This window comes from Candidozyma duobushaemuli, assembly GCF_002926085.2.
Source record: "Candidozyma duobushaemuli strain B09383 chromosome Unknown A_B09383, whole genome shotgun sequence".
Taxonomy (NCBI): domain Eukaryota; kingdom Fungi; phylum Ascomycota; class Pichiomycetes; order Serinales; family Metschnikowiaceae; genus Candidozyma; species Candidozyma duobushaemuli.
The window spans coordinates 839804-863908 of record NW_020289901.1 but is presented as its reverse complement, the minus strand read 5'-3'; the positions used below and the strand labels follow the sequence as shown (position 1 = coordinate 863908).

General features: G+C 44.9%; 10 protein-coding genes and 1 non-coding gene across 11 annotated transcripts; 5 read left to right on the top strand and 6 right to left on the bottom strand. All coding sequences in view use genetic code 12, as the record gives it.

Moving 5' to 3' along the window:
• Positions 1-443: 443 nt before the first annotated feature.
• CXQ87_000395 (uncharacterized protein) lies at positions 444-2171 on the bottom strand (the record flags this gene model as incomplete). Its single annotated transcript, XM_025478974.1, has 1 exon — positions 444-2171. One exon carries the CDS (start codon positions 2169-2171, stop codon positions 444-446), a length of 1728 nt encoding a protein of 575 aa, XP_025338447.1.
• Positions 2172-3762: 1591 nt separating this feature from the next.
• PUT4 (Put4p) lies at positions 3763-5468 on the top strand (the record flags this gene model as incomplete). The annotated part of the gene is made up of 2 exons (XM_025478973.1): positions 3763-4356; positions 4407-5468. 2 exons carry the CDS (start codon positions 3763-3765, stop codon positions 5466-5468), a joined length of 1656 nt encoding a protein of 551 aa, XP_025338446.1.
• Positions 5469-5945: 477 nt separating this feature from the next.
• On the top strand, positions 5946-7172 carry SET6 (Set6p; the record flags this gene model as incomplete). The annotated part of the gene is made up of 1 exon (XM_025478972.1): positions 5946-7172. The coding sequence occupies one exon, from the start codon at positions 5946-5948 to the stop codon at positions 7170-7172; it is 1227 nt and encodes a 408-aa protein (XP_025338445.1).
• Positions 7173-7202: 30 nt separating this feature from the next.
• On the bottom strand, positions 7203-8615 carry CXQ87_000392 (uncharacterized protein; the record flags this gene model as incomplete). Its single annotated transcript, XM_025478971.1, has 1 exon — positions 7203-8615. The coding sequence occupies one exon, from the start codon at positions 8613-8615 to the stop codon at positions 7203-7205; it is 1413 nt and encodes a 470-aa protein (XP_025338444.1).
• A 1025-nt stretch (positions 8616-9640) lies between these two features.
• On the top strand, positions 9641-10084 carry RPL21A (60S ribosomal protein eL21; the record flags this gene model as incomplete). Its single annotated transcript, XM_025478970.1, has 1 exon — positions 9641-10084. One exon carries the CDS (start codon positions 9641-9643, stop codon positions 10082-10084), a length of 444 nt encoding a protein of 147 aa, XP_025338443.1.
• A 686-nt stretch (positions 10085-10770) lies between these two features.
• NOC4 (ribosome biosynthesis protein) lies at positions 10771-12393 on the top strand (the record flags this gene model as incomplete). Its single annotated transcript, XM_025478969.1, has 1 exon — positions 10771-12393. The coding sequence occupies one exon, from the start codon at positions 10771-10773 to the stop codon at positions 12391-12393; it is 1623 nt and encodes a 540-aa protein (XP_025338442.1).
• A 906-nt stretch (positions 12394-13299) lies between these two features.
• Positions 13300-15869, top strand: MCM3 (MCM DNA helicase complex subunit; the record flags this gene model as incomplete). The annotated part of the gene is made up of 2 exons (XM_025478968.1): positions 13300-13885; positions 13921-15869. The coding sequence occupies 2 exons, from the start codon at positions 13300-13302 to the stop codon at positions 15867-15869; spliced, it is 2535 nt and encodes an 844-aa protein (XP_025338441.1).
• Positions 15870-16775: 906 nt separating this feature from the next.
• Positions 16776-16862, bottom strand: CXQ87_000388. Its single transcript has one exon. It is a non-coding gene; the product is annotated as a tRNA-Lys (tRNA).
• A 263-nt stretch (positions 16863-17125) lies between these two features.
• Positions 17126-18490, bottom strand: CXQ87_000387 (uncharacterized protein; the record flags this gene model as incomplete). Its single annotated transcript, XM_025478967.1, has 1 exon — positions 17126-18490. The coding sequence occupies one exon, from the start codon at positions 18488-18490 to the stop codon at positions 17126-17128; it is 1365 nt and encodes a 454-aa protein (XP_025338440.1).
• A 1312-nt stretch (positions 18491-19802) lies between these two features.
• Positions 19803-21665, bottom strand: CXQ87_000386 (putative ATP-dependent RNA helicase; the record flags this gene model as incomplete). Its single annotated transcript, XM_025478966.1, has 1 exon — positions 19803-21665. The coding sequence occupies one exon, from the start codon at positions 21663-21665 to the stop codon at positions 19803-19805; it is 1863 nt and encodes a 620-aa protein (XP_025338439.1).
• A 477-nt stretch (positions 21666-22142) lies between these two features.
• Positions 22143-23462, bottom strand: PTC6 (type 2C protein phosphatase; the record flags this gene model as incomplete). The annotated part of the gene is made up of 1 exon (XM_025478965.1): positions 22143-23462. One exon carries the CDS (start codon positions 23460-23462, stop codon positions 22143-22145), a length of 1320 nt encoding a protein of 439 aa, XP_025338438.1.
• Between the last annotated feature and the right edge of the window lie 643 nt (positions 23463-24105).

The following is a 24105-nucleotide window of genomic DNA, read 5'->3' as shown; positions in this document are numbered from 1 at the left end:
TTTTTCCGGGTTCCCCAGATTTAGGTGCAAACTCAGGATGTCACCCCATTTCGCAGCCAGAAGGCAGAACGTAGCAGCAATTACAAAGGAAAAGAAACGGGAAAAATCCAGCACTGAGATAAACTATCGGAGCAATTGAAGCCAACAAACCTTACTCTTAAAACCGTATAGAGAAGTCCAAAATTACAAAAGCTGCCCGAACCAGCCATACAGATGATACCGAAAAAGATTCACATAAATTATCGTTAGCACTAATACACATAGGCGCAAGCCACACTTTAGATAACCGTTTTCCACGGCAAAACCAAGACGTACATAACAATGTACATCCCACTGCTTTTTTTGGGAGAAACCATATCGCCTTTCCGCTTGCAGTGTCTGCACGGCGTTCGATGCAACCGTTGCAGGTGAGCGCGGCCCGCCAACAGCCGAAACCATCCACCTTAGAAGATCCAGCCAAACACCTTGTCGTAGAACCACTTGAGGTCACGAGGGTTGCCCTGGGCCTCTCTGATGGCCTTATCCTCGGCATCCTTGGCCTGGAACTGCTCCTCCTCGTAATCCACAACATCTCTATAGGTATCCAAATCGACCTCGTTGACAGGAATCAAACGGGTCTTCTTCCAGAACTTCCAGCCGAATAACATGATGATGAAGACAGGAAGCACAATGTAGCCGGTAATGAAAGTCTCGTATGGGAAGTCGTTACCCAAAAAGACTGTGAAGTTCTTAGCGAGGATAAGGAAGCAGCACATACCGAAGGAAAAGTAAGTACCGAAAGGCTGGAATGGCGAACGGAAGGCCAAATCCTTCTTTCTGCTGTATCCCTGGGCCGTCAAGGCCTTCATGAAACGCATGTGGAGGAAAAGAATACAGGTCCAGGTGATCAAGCCTGTAAGCGACACCACATTGACAAAATGGTTGAAGATATCGGCAGCGGAGGACGAGGTGGTCATGAAAGCCAACAAACAGAATGCAAAACAAAGGGCAATACCGTACATGGGGACACCCTTCTTGTTGGTCTTGGAGAAGAAGTATGGGGCATAGCCAGCCACAGCAAGACCGTAGATAGTTCTGGAGCAAATATACATGTCGGAGTTGGCAGCAGACATGACAAAGATCAAAATACAGGCGTTGATGACGTGGTCCAAGCCCTTGATTTTGGCGTTGGTGATGGCAATGACGAAAGGAGAGGCCGAAGCAGTGTTTCCGCTGGCACCCAAAAGCTTGCCATCGGTAGAAGAAACACACATTCCCAAAAGCAACACCGAGCAAATGTAGAAAAGCAAGATACGGTAGAAGGTCAACTTAATAGCCTTTGGAATGGCCTTTCTTGGTCTGGCACACTCAGCGAAGGTGATACCCACCAACTCGGAACCAGTATATGCGAAAATGGTGGTCACAAGGACGGCAACGAAAGAGACGAAACGGCCAGTTGCACCGCCAATATACAAATCTCTAGAGCTTTCCTCATATTCCTTGAAAGCACCTGGGTTTTTCCAGTATCTGAAACCGAGTCTGTCACCAGATGGACTTCCACCCAAGGCGATACAGAGCATAAGAATGATCAAACCAAGACAAGTGATCACTTTAACACTGGAGAGCCAAAATTCAATCTCACCGAAGAAACGCACACCGAGAACGTTGACGGCGGTGATGATAACCAAAAACACGGCGATCCATACACCTGGGTTCACACGATCCTTGTCGACCCAGAACTGCATCACCAAAGCACCGGCCACTAACTGGTTGGGCGGAAGCAACAAGTATTTGAACAAGTAGACCCAACCACAAGCGAAACCAAGGGCCTCGTCAACATATCTTCTGCAGTAACCCGCGAAACCGTCAGCCAAGGGAATGAAAGTGGCAACCTCACCCAAGGCACTGAGGACCATGAAAACAACGAAACCAACCAAAGAGTATGTGATGAAAATAGCAGCGGGGCCACCGGTTCTCAAAGCCGTACCGGTACCAATCAACAAACCGGTACCCAAGGCACCACCGATGGCAATCATAGACAAGTGTCTAGCTTCCAAAGCTTTTTTCAACTTCTGGTTCTGGTCGGTCTGCTCTTTGAGCTGAGGGTTGGACATGGCCACCGACAAGTTGTACTCGGCCGTGTGGCGCGAGAGCACGTCGTCGCTGTCAGCCTGTTTCTCGTAGTCTTTCATTAAAAGCTGAAAAGTATGTGGTTGCAAGAAAACGGCATCCTGTCTGCCTTAAGTAGGTGCCCCGCTTATCAATGGGAGCCAAGAAAAGCCCGTCTGGAAGATGCGCATCGTCTGCGGCACCGATAAGTTCACCGGGTACAAGAAAATCAGGTTACTGTGGGCCGGCAGTGATGCTTTTGCTTCCGTTTTTGTCATTCGAGTTCTCCTTTTCAACCTGACATTGCCTGTTTTCGAGGTGTTTCCGTTTATCCACCTGGTTCCCGGGTCCTGTTGCCTCGTATATTGCAAGACGGCCTGCGCGATGACTTAAGGCATTTGCAGCCAACGCCCCGTTATCCATCCAGGACCCCAAACCACCCCATCTTCCGCGGACCGTTTTAGAAAAAAATGGGTAGAAGAACTACAACTTTACTAGCTGAATTTGAGTGGAGTAGGCTCCGGCCACTCTCGGCGACTTTGGCACCAATTGTTCGTTTTGGTACCTGGTGCTTGGCTGCGTCGGCCCCGCTGTCACGGTTCCTCGTCGTAATAGTCTTTAGTGTTTGCATGCTGGACGTTTAACCCCAGGTCAGGCGGATTCTCGAGGAGGCAAAATTTTAAAAAAAGCCTATTTGATTCGGCGAAAGTCCGACTAAAACGGCGCATCGGGGGCTGGAGGTCTCACTCCATCAGGGCAGAAACGGCTGGATTTTTGTGCCCCACTGAGTGCGCGGTGGGCGTAAATGCCTTGCTTTTTTTTTTTTTTTTTTTTTTTTTTTCCTACCTCAGTCTCTGCACTAAATTTTTTCTCACTGATTCCAAACGGCGCCCTCCCTGCGATTGGGCGATACAGGCCAGTACCAGCAAGGCGTTTTGCCCCAGCGGCTCGACACTTCCGAACAGTGCCGCCCAGACGGAATTGCAAATTGGCAGGTAAAAGCCCAGAATAATCTGGCACAAAACTTCACCGCAACAAAGCCTGATTTTGACACTGCACGTCCTTTGTTGGTCTCACTGTAAGGCATTTGGGCCCTTGCTAGTTCCGCTCCGACGCTGCTTGTGGGGTGCATGGATTTGCAAGGCGATTTCGTGGGACCCCAGCGTAAATGCCGTAAGGACACCCGGGGATCAGCTAACCCGGGGTATAGAAATAATGCACCTTCGGCAGACCCCAGGTTTGAGAATTTGCCCCGGATTTTGAGATTTCTGGCGAGACTCAATCCTGGATTCCCCCTGGGCCCCATCCCGCTTAGCGTTATCTGAGGGTGCGCTAGTGCGTATTTCTTGGAGGCCTGCGGGTTTCCACAGATAAGCTCATGACACGGCTGTTTTGTGATCACCAAATTTATTTTCCATTGTTTTCTGCTGGTAGGCATTCTCTATCTATTGTGTGTGTGTCCACAGCGGACCTTCAAGAACTTTGTGCCATTCTCATGCTGTCGATCAGACCCTGCCAGAACGGTTCTCCCCAATCGGTGCCTGCTTGACATCCTGACTTCCGCGCCAGATTGGCCCCACAATAGATACTGGTTAAGCTTGCTTAGCGGCTTCTAAAAACCTGGTATCTATAGATATATAAAGCGCCCTTCAGCGGGCTTCCCTCTGTAGCATCATGATCGAGAAGAAGGGAAATGGCGCCATCTCGTACGATGAGGAGCTGGTTATCTCCATCAATAGAAACTACATCAGTCTGGGAGCAGCCGACTTCAACGACAAAATCGATGTCGAGAAGTACGGCCAGACCAAGCGTAAGTTGAATTCTCGTCATGTTTCGCTTATGATCATTGGTCAGTCCATCGGTACTGGTCTCTACGTGGGGTTGAAAGGTCCTCTCATGACCTCAGGATCGCTTTCTCTCTTTCTCGGCTTTTTAATTTGGGCCGTCACTATGATCTGGCCCCTTATGCTAGCTACTGGTGAGATGTGCTCGTACTTGCCGGTAAAGGGCACCTTTTTGCATTTTGCATCCCGCTGGCTCGACCCAGCTTTGGGTTTTGCAACCACTTTGATTTATTTATATACCACGCTTATGTTCATCTGTGTGGAAGCCGTGGCGTTTGCGTCCGTGGCTGGCTACTGGACTGACGCCTCTCCAGCGATTTTCATTTCCATCTGCTTGGCGACCATCTTGTTCTTCAACGTTTTTGGTGTCAATTGGTACGGCGAGGTGGAATTCGTTGCGTCTTTGCTCAAAGTCATTCTCATTGTGGGCCTCATGTTCTTCGGTCTTATCACCATGTGCGGTGGAAACCCAAGGGCGATGCTTACGGATTCAGAAATTGGCCTGAGGGTGGTTTGATGAAAGACTATCTCGTGGCAGGCAGTACAGGCAAATTTTTGGGTCTCTGGAACGTTTTGATCTATGCTGCTTTTGCATGCTCCGGTCCAGACATGTTGGGCATGGTTTCTGGTGAGATCTCTCAGCCAAGAAAGAATATCGCCATGGCTGCGAAAAGAACATATGTCCGTATCTTCTTGTTCTACATTGGTGGTATTTTCTTCATGAATTCAATGTGCTCCTCAATCAACCCAGATCTTGTTGCTGCCCATGAAGCTGGTCAAGATGGTGCAGCAGCTTCGCCTTGGGTTATTGGAATTAAATCTGTCGGTGTTCAAGGGCTCGATTCCGTGGTTAATGCGGTTGTGATGACATCCGCCTGGTCCTGTGGAAATGGTTTTACTTATGGCGCTGCCAGAAGTGCTTACTCTGCTGCTTTGGCAGGTTATTTACCAAGGGGCTTCTCATACTGTTTGAAAAACGGCTGTCCAATCGTTGCAGTTGTCTCTTCTTTGTCCATTGGCTGTCTTTCATACATGAGTGTTTCCAAGTCGTCCGCTGTCGTCTTAGACTGGTTCATCAATTTGGCAACGACAGGTCTTCTTTGCACTTACATTGTTATGTGGGCATGCTACTTTAAATTCAAGAAAATCGTCAAGGTTCAACTGTGCGACCATGCAGACGAAAAGTACTACAAGGTGACGAGGTGGACGTATCCATACTTGACATATTGGGCTGCTTCGTTCAACGTCTTGGTCCTCTTTTTTAACGGATTCTGGATTTTCTTTCCAGGTGAGTTCTCGGTTGCCAATTTGTTCACCTCCTACTTTGCTCCTTTCTTCTTCTGCGTGCTCTACGTTGTTCGGAAGTTCTGGAAGAAGACAAAATGGAGATCGGCATTGGAAGCTGACATTACCACAGGAAAAGCAGAAATCGATGACGAAGAGGATGCAGAGAAAGAGGAAATGGCGCTTCACCCCAGAAAACAGGGCATCTTATGGAAAATCTGGTATAAGTTTGCTGACTTTTGCTTTAGTTAATTGCGCTGGTCGCCGGAGGAAGACAAACCTTAATTTCGTGGTCAAATCTGGTATTTTTTTCTTCCAATTAGGTCATAGATCCTAAAAAGTTTACGTATTTTTAGTTCTGATTTTAGTTTAACGATGTTTCCAAATTTGGCAAAACTTTAGATAGTAATGCAAGGAGGGCACCCACGCTAGCGAGATCGCGAGTATAGAGTACAACAATAGTGACGTGCATTTGGCTATCAACAAAGCCACCTAATCATACTGTCTGAAGCTGTATATAAATCACATAGAATCAGTTTTCTTCTCTCGATATGTTGGTCATTCACGATTTGACATATGTGAGTGAAGAACTATTGTTACTGGTCAATCGCTATGACATGCGCGACCGTTGGTATGCATATGCTGAGATGAGTTAAGACAGGAACCTCTGGTCTCAATCTCAGTCAAAATTTTTCAAAAGAGAACAAACGTGGTGAACTAGCCCCAAAAATGATCCCAGAGATGACCGATTCCATACCGTCTTCTCATCCAGAAGAACTCAGGACCTCAGGTCTGATAGCATACGCATCTCATAACCCACGTGCAAATCTTTCAATCAAGGATGTTGTGTTTGAGATAACCAACGAAACGGAGCTTACAACAGACACCGCCTCCGACTCCGAAAGTGGTAATGAGCTCCTGGATTTGAGCACTCAGTCATGTCTTCAGCAAATCAGCCCATACTTTGACGTCAAGCGCACAGTGTATGGAGGTAGAGGTTGTTTTGCAAGCAGCTTTATCCCGAAGGGTACGATAATACTTAAGTCTGACCGTCCTGTTGGAAGCTCGGTTGCCAAAATATTCAAAAAAGAGGTTTGTCTGTGGTGCTTTGCGTATCATAATGGCAAGTCTATGAAGCATCGGTTGCAAAGTAAGATCTACTTCTGCAGCGAAGAATGTCAATCTGAGTTCGTGGAGTATGACAATGACGGAACACTTACAACAGCACTTTTATCGTTCGATGATGCATTTGCAAAGAATGAGTGTGATGTCGAAGACTACGAGGTGCCTGAAGTCCTTGACGAAAGTGCCATTCGCCAGATCTGGAAAGACGTTGAGGAATGGGATAACAAAATTTCCAAAATGAAGCCCACAAAGAGAACTCGTTTCTTACCTAAACTAACAAAAGACGATTATGCCGAGGCAAGATATACCATATCAGTCGTCCATTCCATGCACCAAGGGCTCTCAAGTCAGGTCTCCAATGAAATGGAGCTCTTCCATACGTTGGAGTCAAGTGAACCACAGAAGGTAGAGAAGTATCCTTACCTCACCTTAGCATACAGTAACATTTTTAAGTTTCTCCGTCTCACATGTCCCGAGTCATTTCAAAAGTTTATCACCCCACAGAGCGTTCGTGACATCATCGGTCGCAACCTCACCAATGCCTTCGGAATTTGGTCACCTACAACAACAGACGATGAAGAGAGGGAGTATCTTGGATTTGGGGTTTACCCATCTGCATCATTTTTCAACCATTCTTGTGCCTACAACGTAAAGAAGCTGAGAGAGCTCAATACCTATATTTTTAAAACCACCGAGAACATTCAGCCCGGCACCGAGTTGTGCATCAGCTACGGTATCACAGGAGATGAGACATTGGAAAGTAGAGAAGCCACTTTGTCGGAATGGTTTTTCAAGTGTGGGTGCTCTAAGTGTACTCTTGAGAGAGCCTAGAGCGGTTGTCTATACCTTATATTTTTGCATTCATGAAGTGAAATCGTAATCTTTGTAAAAAGCCTTAAACTTTTGGCACTCGGTGGTTTCCTGGCCTTTGGTTTGTTTGCATCTATCCCAATACGTGCGTTTGGGGCATTTGAGATGGAAGGACATCACCCTTCTTGGGAACTGTAAATCGACGGGCTTCTCTGATACAAGTTGAGCTGCATAGACTTTTATGTCATCTCCCATCGAAAGAATGAATTTGATGAAGTTATTTGTTTTGAGGATGTCTCTGACGGCAATGGGGTTAGATGTAAACTCGAGATTTTGGTTGAACTTCGCTTTTTCATTATTCTGTCTAGTACGTTCGTTCAAAGATCTCTCAAGCTGTTCCTGAGCACCATCGAGACGAACAGGTATAAGCTGGGTGTGGATATGAACATTTTCAGGACGGCTAATTTGGAAGAAAATCGTAGCGAAAGACTTCTCGTAGAAAGCCTTTGAAACTGTCTTTTGAAACTGTGCCATTTCCTCCCGCTGTTCTGATTGTTCATCAAGAGTCGGCGTGTGATCGAAAGGTATTATGATTGCATGACCGGAAAAGTCAAGAGGTCTCTGTGGAAGTGGCATTGGGCCTTTAGCGGTCGCAAGGTAACTGTGCTTTCCGATAGCCACAATCATGTGAGATTCAATGTTTGGATTAGATAGACAGAAAAAGCAGTCTTGTGGAGCAACCACCCTTGGACGCTTAACGTATTCATCATCTTCTGTCTCGTGCTGGCGCTTAAGTGGTTGCAACTTCTCTTCCTCAATAACTTTTGCCTGCTCGGTAGTCGAGGCTGTGGTACTGTAAGGATTCTTCCCGTAAGATTGCGTATTGTCCGCTTCCAAGCCAATTCCGAAAGCATAAAACCACTTGTTGCCGGTACCCTCTTGGCCTAGTGATATCACACGGCACGACCTGGTGTCAGACCATGAGAAAGCTGGATGTTCGTAGAATCGTCCCTTTTCCGAGCCCACAACAAAGTGGTACCGAGGCTTTAGCCTTAAAGCGGCTTTGTCGACACTTTCGTCACTGATAAGCGACAAGCCTTGGGTTCTGGCGACAGCCAATGGCCAGTGGAAGGAGACGAGTATGTCAACCTCATCAGTAACATCCTCGCCATATTGGCTGAGAAATCCTATCTTGATCCCGGAGGCAAGCTTGAGCAAGCTATAATCTCCAGAAACACACACGAAGTTGTCTGATTTGTCTGTGAAGGTTTTGTCTTCCTTGGTGGTGCTGCAGTAGTATGTGGGGACCGAAGGAACTGTTGGAGGCGGTGTAATATCATGGATACCAAGTAGAATGATTGCCTCGAATGGTCCATTCTTCTGATGTTGTAGATTGGCCTTCTTTATTATATCATCGAGATTATCTGGGTTGGGATGTAGCACTAAGACCTTTGTTTTCGTCATGGTTGCAACTAGGTGCGATGAGACCCGCGATGAGTCTGGGGTCTATGTAGTAGATAGAGACATGATACAGATAAGCGTATACAGTTTACTTGAAAAATCTCAGGTGAATTCTGCATTATGTGACATAAGTCTAAATGGTTCTGTCCATTCTTTCGAGTAGATCAAGCGAAAGAAGTCTACTTCGCTACTTCTACTGAGTGAAAGAATCCAATTCCATGTCATGTTTTCCTTGGAGTCCAGACTAGAGAATTTGCCAATCATCCTCGACAAATGCTACTCAATCCTCTCTGAAGATATTTTCTAGGTTCAATAGGGTCTGTGAGTAGAAGCCATACCACTACACTGTCCACTACACCATTGCGAGGAGTTACTTCAGTACTTGCATAGTTATTGTTTTAGAACCGAATTCATGAAAGAGACATATCCCCGTCTTTACATGATTGGGACGTTTCATCCGTTCAGATCGCCTGGTATAGCATCAATATCAGACGCCGATTTGTCTCACCGCCAGATCTTAGGGCTACAGCCCTCTCATATGAGCTCGCACGTGCAGTGGAGATACCTCACACAGACTATACGCACACTGAGGGCTGCCCACAGTGGGGCCTGTCTGCAGTGCCGAAAATTTTCCTCTCACCTTCTCACGAAAAAACTTCAACCAAGAGAGATTTCGTCTTAGATAGAATCTATAACAGTTAAAAATGGCTCACACGTATGTTGAACAACGACCATCGCTCCCCGATTCCATGAGTTTCCTGAATATCATAATGTCATTCCAAAGTCCATTTTGAATTCCAGCTAGAAATATCGAAGTTCCATCCCTGGGTACATCTTCATCCATGCTACCATAAACTAGCAAAAGTTCCTACTCCTTAAACCCCGCTGCAACAGAACGCAACTATTTTCACCAGATTTCCGAATAAGCTCGAAATTTCAGACATTTATGGCAATTCATGGGTCGATAAACCTCAAATATAATCCCTTTACTAACATCCAGTCACGGTTACAGATCTGGTACTCGTTACATGTTCCAACGTGACTTCAAGAAGCACGGAATTGAGCACTTGTCCACCTACTTGAAGGTCTACAAGGTCGGTGACATTGTTGACATCAAGGCTAACGGTTCTATCCAGAAGGGTATGCCACACAAGTACTACCACGGTAAGACTGGTATCGTTTTCAATGTCACCAAGTCCTCCGTCGGTGTCATCATCAACAAGGTTGTTGGTAACAGATACATTGAGAAGAAGGTCAACTTGAGAATCGAGCACGTTAAGCACTCTGCTTGTCGTACTGAGTTCTTGAACAGAGTCAAGGCTAACGCCGCTTTGAAGAGAGAGGCCAAGGCCAAGGGTGAGCAGGTTGACTTGAAGAGAAAGCCAGCTCAGCCAAGAGAGGCTAAGGTTGTCCAGATCGGTGAGAACGTTCCTCAGACGCTCGCCCCTGTTCCTTACGAGACCTTCATCTAAGCTGTATAAACTAATCTTCAATCCAGGTATATCAGGAGTTAATGCTGTAGAGTTTGTTAGGGACAAACAATATAAAATGTGAGCGAGTCTCAATAAACGGTTAAAAGTACAACCGGCTTGATAAAAGTCACGTTTAGGCTCACCGACATCGTGAAGACTTAACCTTCAAATATAGCCTGTTTAACTTTGTTCAATGACTTCTTTAGATCTTCAGGGAAGAAGACAAAAAAGCTGTTGGACTCGGGGACTAGTTAGGCCCTCGTTGGGCCTGTGTCCACCTCTTCACTACAGTCACATTAGCCAAAACCTTCGAGTCGAAATATTCGAGTTACCTACTTCTACTCAATGACTTCCAAGGGTCAGAACCTCTCTAGGCGTTTGTATTTGTAACAAGGTGTGTTGCGCCAAACGCTGGCACCATCAAAACCCAGCCATCCGTACGGACGACGTTTCCAGAGGAATCATGTCACGAAGGACACGACTCAACCCCAGAGGGAATAGTAAGCAAGCACGCGAGACTTCATCATATTTTATAAAACTTGGAAGGTCATATGGCCTTTTTCCTAGGGGCCGGGGATGCTCACTCTTATATAGTGCGAGTCCGGGTAACAAACATCTCTTCGCGTTACCCTCTATCCAGGCTACTACGCTTGACCTTAGATCGATGAGCATCTGATCTGGTCCAAATGGCAAAGAAGAGAACATCCAAAGCTTCTAGTTCAGTGGCAAAGAAGTCCAAGAATGCTCCTGAAGCACCTGTCGAGGTTCTGAAAAATGTGGAGTTCCTAAAGCACTACGCTCTTAAAGCGATGGCTCAGGATATTAGGGACGAGAACAAGTTCAATAATCTTGTGCCTTTGCTAGATCAATTTGAACTAGCTAAGAAAGTGCTCTCAGAAGGACCGAGCTCTGAAGCGCTTGAGGTCTGTAATTATCTTATAGAGTCCCTCTCTGTGGTCTTTGAGTGGTTCTTATTGCATGGTACGATGAAAAAGACCAAGGATGAGAAAAAGAACCTTATCGCTGCTTGGCTCGCAGAGAAGTTTGATAAGTTTCGAGAAAAGCTTCTTTGGCTCATTAATAGTAGGCTTCCTGGAAATGCCGTGGAGACCCAAAGAAGAGCCATGGAAACTTACCTCGAGATTGTCAAACAATACACCGAATACAACAATGAGTTCCCCTTGGATATATATCAGGACTTTGTTCACGCGTTACTTACCAGCTCTGTTGGTGTCGGCAACAGAAACGACTTGGTTTACAACTTCTACACAATGTTCATTGAACACGAGGACTTGCAAGTGAACTTCTTCCGCGAGTCTTTGGCAAAGAAACTCGGTGATTGGAAAAGCCTAGAGGGCCCGACGAAAGACAGGATTTTTGAAAACTTCTACAGTATCATCCAGAATGGTGTCATGTTCGAAGATGAAGAGAGGTTTGGTCACAACTTCACTACAGCACCACAGATGGACAAGAGTTATATGAGAACTTTCAAACAAGATTTTCAAAGTTGCATTCTTGCCTGGGTTAGAATGCCAGACTTATCAGCAGAGCAGTACAAAAAGCTTCTCAATTGCTTGCATTACGGCATTCTCCCATACATGAGCTCGCCCACATCATTGATGGACTTCCTCACTGATTCTCTCGATCAAGAAGAAGATGAAATTGTGCCGCTTCTTGTCATTAACTCTCTCTGGGAGCTTATGAAGCGCGAGAATTTGGAGTATCCCGAGTTCTTCACCAAATTATACTCCTTGCTTACTCCAAGTCTTCTATACACAAGATACAGGGCCAGGTTTTTCAGACTGCTTGATCTATTTCTCAGTTCCACGCATTTGAGTGCCAATTTAGTTGCATCTTTCATAAAGAGAATTGCCCGCCTAGCAATGTCGTCGTCTGCTCCGGGTGTGGTCATTGTCTTTCCATTTATCTACAATCTTTTAAAAAGACATCCATCGTGCATGATCATGTTGCAGAATCCAGATGGCAAAAACAGTCTGGACTACAAAGATCCCTTCAAAAATGATGAGCCCAACCCACAAAAGACTGGTGCTATTGGGTCTTCGCTTTGGGAGCTTGAGACTCTTCAGAGCCATTATCATCCCAACATCGCAACCCTAGCCAAGATCTTCAGTGAACCATTCAGGAAGCCTAACTATAATATGGAGGATTTCTTGGACTGGACATACAAGTCTTTGCTTGACAGTGAGGAAAAGAGAAAATATAAAGGCTTGGCCGCTCTTGAGTACGAGGACTGGGAATCGTTGTTTGGTAAAGAGAATGCATTCATGGAGGGTTGGGAACTCAATTGATAGACGAAACTAAGAAATTTATACAGGGAATAATTCTACCTCTTCTGTTCTGCTAACTTATTATGATATAAAGAAGTTGCATGATACAAGGCATATAAGCACTATAAATATTGCATTCAATAGCAACGAGCATCCTTCATCATAACGCTTCTTCCAACTGGTTTCTTTTTGCCAGTTTTCATTGAGAGATGCCCGCTCTGTCGAAATCGATGGCCCAATTCAGCTAAGAATATTCGATATGACTTACTGTCTTCATAGATTCTTCACACTAGCAGACAAGAGAACAAGAGCATTCCTTGCTAATACAGCCAACTGTGTAATAATTTGAGCACTTTTAATTCAAAAAGCTGTCAGTAGTCGCTGACTTCATTCTCGGCTACTATAGACCGAAAGCTCGTCGCTTTCAATTGTCATTACACAAAAGGATGAATAACTTTTTTCCCAGTACATCTGGGGCACTTTTCATTGCCTTTGGCACATTCCTCAAAAACTAGTGTCCTAGAATCATTATTTACCTTGCATATCGGTGTTGTTTGGGAAGAAATCATTGTATCATATATAGTGCCCAAAATTGTAATTGAGTGTCTAGCATCAATCTTGCGCAGAATACTATTTCCCCGTAAAGTCGTATAGAGGCTTAGTGAGTAATTCGGTGGGAGGCTACAGTTTAGAATGCATAGCAACGACTTTTAGCCATGAAAATTGTACGGCCCCTTCACTTTCCCGCTCCGACTGTCAGGCTTTTGTTCCGCCACCGAGAGCGCAGAACAGACGCGTATGCGAAATTCTCGCGCCGAAATTAGTCCTCATTGGGAAAACTAATTACGCGCTCCAGGAGGCATTTAATTTTTCCTCACTACAACTTCACACACCAATTCTTCTTCAGACCCACTTTCTTTCATCAAGATGGACGACACCATCGACCAACCCATCGATGCTGTATTCGGTGATCGTGTGAGAAGATTTCAAGAGTTTTTGGATCAGAACCCTGAGAATGGTATCAACCACAGATCTGCCATCAAAGATATGCTCATGAAGGGAAAATTCAGATTGTCAGTGCTGCTTGACGAAGTCCGTGAATTCGATGTCGAATTCTGGAGGGGACTTTTGGATACGCCAGTTGACTTCCTTCCAGCGTGTGAACGGGCGTTGAGAGACACTGTTTTGACAATTTATGACCCCAACGACAACAGATACGACGAGCTTGATGACAACCAGCAGTTTTATATCGCTTTCAAGGGAGCTTTTGGTGGCAATCATGTTACGCCTCGTACCATTTCTTCCAACTACCTTTCTAAAATGGTTTCCATTGAGGGTATTGTCACCAGAGCTTCGTTGGTGAGACCCAAGGTGATCAGATCCGTTCACTACGCCGAAAAGACAGCTAGATTTTACGCCAAGACTTACAAGGATAACACGACTTCCTTCGATGCCATCTCCACACCCGCAGTTTATCCATTGGAAGATCCAGAAGGAAACAAATTGACCCCGAGTACGGCTTTTCGACATACAGAGATCACCAAAAAGTTTCTGTTCAAGAGATGCCTGAATCTGCGCCAGCTGGTCAGTTACCGAGATCTGTTGACATTGTTCTTGATGATGATTTAGTGGACACAACAAAACCCGGTGACAGAGTCCAGATTGTTGGTGTCTATAGAGCCTTGGGTGGTGCTTCCAATAACTCTTCCTCCTTCAGGACCGTTATCTTAGCCAATGCTGTTTACCCACTTCATGCTCGGTCTACCGGTGTTGCCGCTCATGAAAAGCTCACAGATCAAGATGTCAGGGACATCAACAAAATGGCAAAGGACAAGAATATTTTCGATATCTTGTCAAACTCACTCGCTCCATCAATCTATGGTCTTGACTATATCAAAAAGGCAGTCTTGCTCATGATGTTCGGTGGAAGTGAAAAGAACTTGAGCAACGGTGCCCACTTGAGAGGTGACATCAACATCCTCATGGTAGGTGATCCATCCACCGCAAAATCCCAAATGTTGAGATTTGTTCTTAACACTGCTTCCTTGGCTATTGCCACAACTGGTCGAGGCTCCTCGGGCGTGGGTTTGACCGCCGCTGTCACATCTGACAAGGAGACAGGTGAGAGACGCTTGGAGGCCGGTGCAATGGTTCTAGCAGATAGAGGTGTTGTTTGTATTGATGAGTTCGACAAAATGTCAGACACCGATCGTGTGGCAATTCACGAAGTTATGGAGCAACAGACGGTGACTATCGCCAAGGCAGGTATTCACACAACGCTTAACGCCAGATGTTCTGTCATCGCGGCTGCAAACCCGGTCTTTGGTCAGTATGACGTACACAAGGACCCTCACAAGAACATTGCTTTACCGGACTCTCTCTTGTCTCGTTTCGATTTGCTCTTCATTGTCACAGACGATGTCAACCAAGTGAAGGATAGAACCGTTTCTGAGCATGTCTTAAGAATGCATAGATTTATATCAGCTGGTTTGGCCGAAGGAGAACCTGTCAGAGAACGCAGTGTGGTATCTTTGGCTGCCGGAGATGATCTGGTCGATGAATCCATTGAACAACCCATTTTTGAAAAGTTCAATTCCCTCCTACACGCCGGTGTGGCTAGAAGCGGTGCCGGTGGCCAAAGTCCTACCATTTTATCGATTCCATTCTTGAAGAAGTACGTCCAGTACGCGAAGCAGAGAATTAAACCAAGATTGACAGAAAGAGCTTCGCTGTACATTGTATCGGTTTACAAGGATTTGAGAAATAGCGACACCGATATTCACAGAAGAACTGCTCCAGTGACTGCCAGAACCTTGGAAACACTTATCCGTCTTTCCACAGCTCACGCCAAATTACGCTTGTCCAAGTCTATTGACATCAAGGATGCCAAGGTTGCTGAAGAGCTTCTTCGCTACTCTCTCTTCAGAGAGTCGAACAAAAAGAAACCCACAAAGAGAAGAAGAGCAGAGCCAAGATACAGTGAATTGGATGCAGACCTGGAGGAAGACGACGTCAATGAGGATGTCACAAGTGCAGCCATTCAAAATGCCAGCAGAGGCAACCTTGCAGGTGAGATGCCATCTTTGTCACCAGAGGAACCGATCAGAGAATACGACCCACAGCAAACTACACCCGAGCCATCTCCACCACTAGCTGCTGGCGTGGAAGAGGAGATGAGAAACATGAATCTCTCCAGAGGCCAGGCGCCTCCATTATCAGAAAATTCTAATGCATTCGAGCAAAATATTGCAGAGCAGCTTGTTGGCATTAGTAATGAGAGATACGCAAAGTTTTTGGAGGTTATGTCTCGTATCATCAACACGGATCTCTTTGCCAATAGCGAGGGATGTTGTGCTAAGGAGACTGTGATCCAGGAGATCAACGAGGACTTGCAGCAAGAGGAGGTTTTCAGTGCTGATGAGATGGAGAATGCCTTCAACAAAATGCAAGACGAGAATATCATCATGCAAGTTGAGGACAAGATTTACAAGGTTTAGGGTATTGGGTTTGTTTGCTTATCAATAGGTGTACTAATAATGTAATAAGATCGATCTTATCAAGTAATGGGACGCTCATCGCGCACATCAAAGTCAACTACATGAGCTCAGATATCGAAATCAACGAAGAAGATGAGCTTCTTATGCACAATTATCATACCCTTCCTGATAATTGCAAAAAGTACTGGCGCAAGAGATACCAGCTCTTTCTGAAATTTGATGAAGGCATTTATCTAACCTCGGAGCTCTGGTACTCTGTCACACCAGAATCGGTGGCTAGGTTCACGGCACACTACGTCCAAAGAAGACTAAAGCGATGCAGATATGTTTTGGACGTATGTTGCGGTGGAGGAGGGAATACAATACAATTTGCAAAGGTCTGCAAGAAGGCCGTTGGAATTGACATTAATCAATGCAACATAGCATGTTGCGTACAGAATGCACTGGTGTACGGAGTATCAGAAAACACCGAATTCATACAAGGGGACTGGAGTTCACTCAAAAAAAAGAATGATTGGATACCATTGAAAAGGAAAAAGTTTCATTTTGCATTTTGCTCCCCTCCATGGGGTGGGCCAAGCTACAACAATAAAAATTTCGATCTCGACGCGATGGAACCGTTCTCGTTGAGAGATATCTGCCTTAGTCTTCGGAAGTTTGCTGATAATTTTGGTTTGTTTCTCCCGAGATCACTGAACCTTGACCAAATAAGTGAAATAACTCATGAGATTTTTGGCAAAAGAGGAAAGGCGAGGTTGGTGTATGTATATAGCGACGATCATTTAGTGGGGTTATTGGCGTTTTTTGGCAAAGACTTTGATTAAATCACGATTCTGGATTGCTAGCTCCTTGTAGACCACTGCTGGTAGCTGTTCGGAGCCTGATAAACAAAAATAGGAAAAAGAAAGCCCGATGCGGGGCTCGAACCCGCAACCTTTTGATTGACCTTAGAAGATTAAGAGTCAAATGCTCTACCGATTGAGCTAACCAGGCTTCTTGTTGCAATGTAAAAGTGCTGCTTTAATATATCATTTGATGCATTGGGCGAGAGTTTTAAAATTTTTGAGTTTTAAATCTTTATTGGCTTTTTTTGAACATTTTTTATGCATTTTTGGGCTTATTTTGGCCATTTTACGCGTAGAGACCGCGAAATATTCTCATGAAAATTCGATAAATGAATCAAGTTTAAGATGCCCTTTTGAAATAAATAAAAAACTTTATTTGACAATATCTATAAAATTATACGCGGAATTACTTTAATGATCAAACCGGAAGTCAAGACGTTTGTTTCCCACATCCTTAGTCTCAGTTATGTACTGCTGTTGCTCTTCAACGGTCATTGCACTCCATTTTCTCTCCTTTACCTTATTTCTCCAAACATAGTAACATTTAGTCAACAAAATTATTGGTATCAAACCAACCATAATGAAGGTGAGCTGCATGTTTCCTCTTCTGTAGATCGGTAAATCGTCTTCTCTGTAGATATTGAAAGCGGCAATTCTGCCAACTTGCACAGACATATTGTAAAGGGCCGAACAAATTGAACGGGATTGGATAGAATTAGAATTTCTTGACACCCAAGCAACACAAATTGCATGAATATATGGAGCCGACAATACCATAGTCACCAAAAACCATGTCACCCATGCGTCTTGCATTGTGCCACTCCACCATCTCATTGCAGCTAAAAATGGTATACTGAACAACGGCATAGAAAGACATAATAGTGCTCTCTCATTAATCTTCTCCGAGAGCCATGTTATGAAGAAGAGACCAACGATCTGAAGAATATGCAGCGGAATGGTCAACAAATTCACATCGAATGTGCTGAATCCAAGATTTCTCATGGCCAAAACCATGTATGGTGAGACCGTATGAAGAGGAATGAAGGCAAGGATACCAATCATGTAGACCGGCCACAAATTGTAATCCCACAATGCCTCCGAAATCATCTTGAGTGTTAAAGCTTGTCTGTTATGCATTCCACCCTTTGAAGGATCATCTCTAAGGATTCTGTTCACCACAATCTTTTCTTCCCTTTCAGTAAACCAGCCCTTGGGGTGCATTTTGTTCTTTGTTTGGACAGCTGAGGGAACCATGAGGTAGAAGGACCAGATACCAATGAGCAAACTGATACCACCTTCGATAATGAAAAGCCACTGCCAACCAGTCAAACCACCTATTCCTCTCATCCTCAAGATTACGAATGCCAAAAGCGAAGTTAACGTTTTCGAAATTGCAGTTGCAGCCCAAAACCATGAGAGACGTAGTGGTAATTCACCTGATTTATAGAAGTACGAGAGCCACAAGACCATGTCGGCGATAAATCCACCCTGGAAGGCACCAATAATAGCTCTGCAAGCCAAAAAGCCGGCATTATTATGCATTGCACCCTGGCACATAGAAACTATCGACCACACGCAAATTTGGATCGGAATGAAGATATCTGGTCCAAGTGCCTTGGAAATCATTTGTGAGGGAACCTCGGCTAGCAAAAAGGAGATCAAATATACTGTGTTACCAACATTGTAGTGATTTGTATCCAAGTTCATGTCTGAAAGGAGATCATCGGCAGTAGCTTCTGCTAAGTTTCCTCTAATCATCTGTAATGCAACGAACATAATACATGCACTGAAAATGACTCTTCTGTCGACTTTCCTCATCAACTTTTTATCCTCCTTTGGAGTCCATTCCAAATGTGGGTCAAAAGCTGCACGACATTCGTATTTAGCTTCTTCATAGATTCGACTATAGTGGTCTGCCAAAAAAGGGTCCTTGAAGGGTTTGGTCCGGTCCCGTTGTCCTGTGATTCAATATCGGACGACCTTGTATCAGAGGAATTTCTTTTTGATTCGACCAAGTCTGAAGTCTGTGATTTCTCGACACTGGATTTATCTTTGTCAGTCGAAGTTCTCGACTTAACCAGGCTGAAATCAACCAGAGCTTCAGCTTTCTGGTCTTTTTCCGACTCTTTCTCCAGTCTAAATAGCCCCATTGAAACTTTGTATCGAGAAGCTCCTACAAGCTGGATTTTACTTAACTTTATATAGCATTGGCATTCCTTCCTGGTGGCAACCTTACAAAAGATGCCTGCCGTTGTAGGCGAGGGCCAAAGAAAATGGTTGCAATACCTTTCGAAAATCTGAATGAAATTGCGTCAGCGAGTTACCACAGTAGCAAAGTCGTGCATGTTAATCGTGCCACACCATATGAACGTGGTGATGGTGTTTCTTGTACAGTTTGATATACGTGCACATATTTGTTTAGCGATTTTGACCCAATAAATTGACCAAAGATCAGTTTTTCCAACCAGATTGCACTCTTTTCACTGACTGTTGCATCCTGTCATATGCAGCCACACTTTGCAATTTTCATTGTAGTCTTAAGACTCTGCCAAGACTATGTTGAGAATTTCTTAACTACGATTCTCATACCTAATCTACGCTTCCAACTCAGCAGCAATTTGGCTGGGCATACACAAGATGGTTAGCCTTGCCCGTTCAATTCTTGATTCTGCTATCGTGTGCATTAAGGAAAACTAGTTATTCATGAGGCATAGCCGCCACTGTCGGGGTTTCAAATGTTCTCCTTCCGCACAGTTGAATCCCTTGCTCTACTTCTAATTCTTCTGTTTTATTTGCCTGAGTCTTTAAAATTTTTCAAGGTAAATTAAAAAGGTTTCATTCTTGATTTTGTTCGTGGTGAGGTGTTAATGGTCAAAGCGCATGGTAGGTTTCTATATATTTCGCAGCCAAGACGGTGAATTGCAAATGGCGAATGCCAACAAAAAAAAATCGAGAGACCATGATTTTGGCTTCAAATTGACGCAAAAGTGAACTTAAAAGCACACTTTTCATTACTTACTCATATACAAACATTAATTAATTAATATCTTGGCCAAGTTGTTACGAAACCACGGGACAGGAATCATCACTAAGTGAGCTTCGTTAATATATCTTCGAACTGATGTTTCTCATGATCGTCAAGATAAAGATCAATAGCCTTAGGATAAAGCTCATCGATGGGCTGGTTTCTGCCAACGTCAACCATAAGGCTGTTGAACCATTGATTTTCACCTCTGCCGAATACCAAAGAAAGTGCCTCTCCTCGCTGATTAGCTCTTGCAGTACGACCAACTCTATGCACATACTCACGAGACGATACTGGCAAGTCGTAATTGATGACGTCTTTAATGGACAGGATATCCAAACCTCTAGCGATCAAATCTGTCGCGACCAAAATGTTAATCTCACCGTTTCCAAAATCTTTGAAGACTCTATTTCTCACGGATGATAAGTTATTAGTCGAATTCATGTAGGCGACAGTGATGGGAGCAGAGGGGTAGAATCTTTTAAAGAGTGCTTCGAGGACCTTCGCTAAACGAAGGGTGGAATCGTTAGATCTCGAGAAGATCAAAACGTTGGAAAGCTTTTCAGACTGAATCATGAGTTTTGTGAGCAAAAGAGGCTTGTAGGAAGACTCACTAGATGCGAATAAGATCTTGCTCTCTGTCAATGTTGTTGGAACAGAGAACATCTCGTTTACAAGCTGTTCCTTCGAATTGACAACAATAAGTCGAGGTTTTCTGAACTTTAGCAGCGATAACTTGCCAGCATCAGTGGTCAAAGTAGCCGAGAAAACAAGTTTTTGCGTTTGAAGTTCCCATGTGTTACCAACGTTTCTCGAGGAATCTCTATGTTCTTCAATACTCCGGATCAAAATTTCACTCCAATTTTGGAAAGATTGATTAAGCAATCTATCAGCCTCATCAATAACCAAAAATCTTAACGCCTCAAAAGTGACTGAACTATTAAGAATATGTTCCACTAATCTACCCGGCGTTGATACAATCACATCCGGAACATTAGTAGAAATTTTGTGACCCTCATCTTTTATGGACATGTCACTAGACAAGCTCACCACATTAAGTTTTGTACCTTTGCTCAACTCTATAAGGGTTTGGGTTACCTGTTGAATTAATGGTCTTGTGGGGACGAGAATAACCGCCCTTACTCTTGGGACAATTCTCGTATGCAAAGCTTCAATGATGGGAACACAATATGCAAGGGTTTTGCCAGAACCAGTGGAGGCATTTACCAAAATATCTCCCCTGAAATCTGGGCTGAGTTTGTTTCTTGTAATATCCTCAAGTAGCATTTTATAGACTGAGACCTGAACAGAGAAGGCTTCTTTGAAACCCATAGCCTCGATATTGCTCCGTAAATTTGACGAGATGCTAAAGTCACTGAACGGGGAGGTTTGCTCAGGAGATGCATAAACTGGCTTCGCTAGCCAATCAAGGGTTTTCAGATGTGCCTGAGTGGATCGAAGAGTCACGTCTCGAGGAAGTTCCGGTTGTGGAAGAGGAGCTAAATCCTGTTTTTCGACTTCCTCGTCACTAGGCTTCTCTGTGTCCATATCAACATCATTGGACTGAACCGACTTGAACTTCTGAAACACAGAGGCATGCTTCTTGAGATAATCTGGGTCGGCCTCTCTAGGTTCAACGGGATCGTCAACCTCCATGCTATTTTTTAGCTCATCCGCTGGTTTAACATCCTCCTCTTGACTTTCAGAAGTTTCCTCCCCACTTTCACTCGATGAGCTTTCACTTTCACTGTCACTATCACTATCGCTAGTGCTTTCGCTATCTGAACTCAGGCTTTCTGTATCTGCTTTCTCATTTGTGGCCTCGTCATCAATGGATGTCTGACTTAGTTTTCTTTTCTTGATTGGAATCTGTGGTTTCGGCAACTCCTGCCCCACCAGGTTGGGGTCGAATCGCTGGGCGAACATATCGATCTAGAGATGCCTGCTCGCGATGCCTCTCGCGATATACTGGGGTCTGTAGGAGTGGAAAAATCGCCTGGAGATCACGTGCGCGACTACTACATTTTTTCGCCAGTGCAAAAGGCTCCATATCTGAGCTCCTCAAGATCCATAATGAAAGCTGCCAGGATATTGCTCAAAGGCAGATCAGCATGGAAAGGCCCCAGCGTGGTGCCTTTGCCCATCGCTAACGCTTTGAAGACAGGCGCTCCCATCAGAACCAACGCCAGATCTTGCACGATATTGCCTCAGTTCGTTGGATTGAAGTTCCAGGTCCACAATGGTAAGGAATATATCCAGTTCGAGGTTACCGATGAGATGGTCGGAAACAAGCTCGGTGAGTTTGCCAGAACGAGAAAGCCCTTCTCCTACAAATACACCAAGAACTAGGGCACCCTACTTGTACATATAGAATCACGAAGTTGCAATGCATTATTATGTAGATCAACCAGAGCCACGATCACGAGGCGAGTAGGCACTCAAACGCTCTTGCCGAAGCTGACCTGTTCTATCCATCACAGGCCAGTGGCCCCAGCCGCTCATGCGAATGACAAGACAGGTAGCGTTGTCATCACCACCAATGTACTCTACGAATTTGACAACCTCCTCAGCGCACACCTGAGGAGTAGCAGCCTGGTGGCCTCGCATGTTGAAGTTTGTCATGACGATATCAGCGACTTCTTGGTCGGTGATCTCGTTGGTGATGCCATCTGTGCAAAGTACCAAGAAGGACTCATCTCCGCCAAGCCCGCCGACGGTGTGTTCCTTTATCTCTTTCGGGGTCAAATTGTCTGAGATGGTACTGCTATCCCCAAAAATGTACTGGGATACCTCTGGCTCGGCGCTCACGCCCACCTCTTTGTAGTTGAGATCTCCAAAGGCTCTAGTGTTTGCTAACGAGATGAAGCGCTCCTCGCCGAACGAATCTGTCATGAAGTAATTCGCCGAGTACCGTCTTAATCTAGATGACTCTGTAGGGTTCAGCGGATGGTGAGGAACGGTCAAGGGATGAGCATCGCCGTTCTTATCAACCATGATCGCTTTGGTATCGCCCACATGGGCCACAGTCAATTTGTTGACGGTACCTCTGTTGAAGTAGTAGCTTTCAAATACAGGCTGAATCTCTCCGTGAAGCTCTGAGTGGAGCGTTTCCATGTACACAGAGGTGCAAGTTGAGCCCAGTTTATTGTCCTTCTCATTGAAGAAGTCGTAGTCGGTTTGCAAGAAGGAAAGGGGTAATCTGAGCAGAAGATCATCCAGAACATCTCCTAATTTGCTCAATTTGTTAACCTGGATCGGCACTGCTGCCCATTTTTCGAAGTTCTGTTTTCGTTGCTTATACCATCTGCGCCAGTAACCACCAATATTCTTAGCATACTGCTTGATAAGTCCCTCTCTTGAAGCATCATCCTCCCCACACAACAGTGAAGACTCCTCAACCACCTTCCCCAAATGTTCCAGTAAATAAGTCAGGCATTGATCACCACCATGGCCATCGAAGATGTTGAAATTGAACGTGGTCCTGCCTTTCAAGTCCAACACACACCCACTGTACCTGTCCTCGTTGTATCTTCTATTCATACGGGATGAGTAATGTCCCAAATGGGACGGCGACTTCATCAAGGGCACCCTGAGCTTGTACTTGGCATTGGGTTTGAGGTCCTTGAACAGACGAATAGGGAACTGCGTTCTGTCGATTGAAGTGAAGGTGACTGATGTGGAGAAGCGTCTGGGCAATTCGTGCCGAAGCCTGACGCAGACCATTAAGAACAGAAACACAGAATGGAAAGCAGTTGAAGTGGATATTCTATGGCTGGTCGGCAATCGGTTTCTATACTGCACGGCAAACGAATAAGTGAAGCCGCGCTGGGCAATATAGTCCGGGCCTAGTATGGGGTAACCGAACACGACTAATGTGGGGCCATCGTAGAATTTTTCTTGAAATGGCCTGGATTATAAAAGAGCCAGTTGTTTGTGTTTTCTGATACTGTGAAGTGATTGTATGGAATTTTGACTTCAAAAATGGATATCTCAGTGCCGGGTTTCCAGGGACTATATCAGGCTCTAGATGCGCCGCTGAAAATACAGTTTACCGTTTGGTTTACCATAGTTGTCTTTTCGAAACTGATTTGGCTCAATTGGTGGAGCCTGGGATTCGCTCTTATTGAAATTAATGGAGCAAATTCTCCAATATATTGTCCATTTGAGTCCGCTGAAAAGAGCAGTGGAGGTTCATAGCAGCCACAAGGTCAGCTCGATCCCATGATCCATCATTTCAAGACTATGCTACATGATGACAATTGACTGGACCGAGCAATGCCGCATATCGATCCATTGAGCTCCACAGTTTTACGGTGGCGTTTGATCGAAGAGTCCAACATAACGTTCTCTTTCCAATCATACCCAC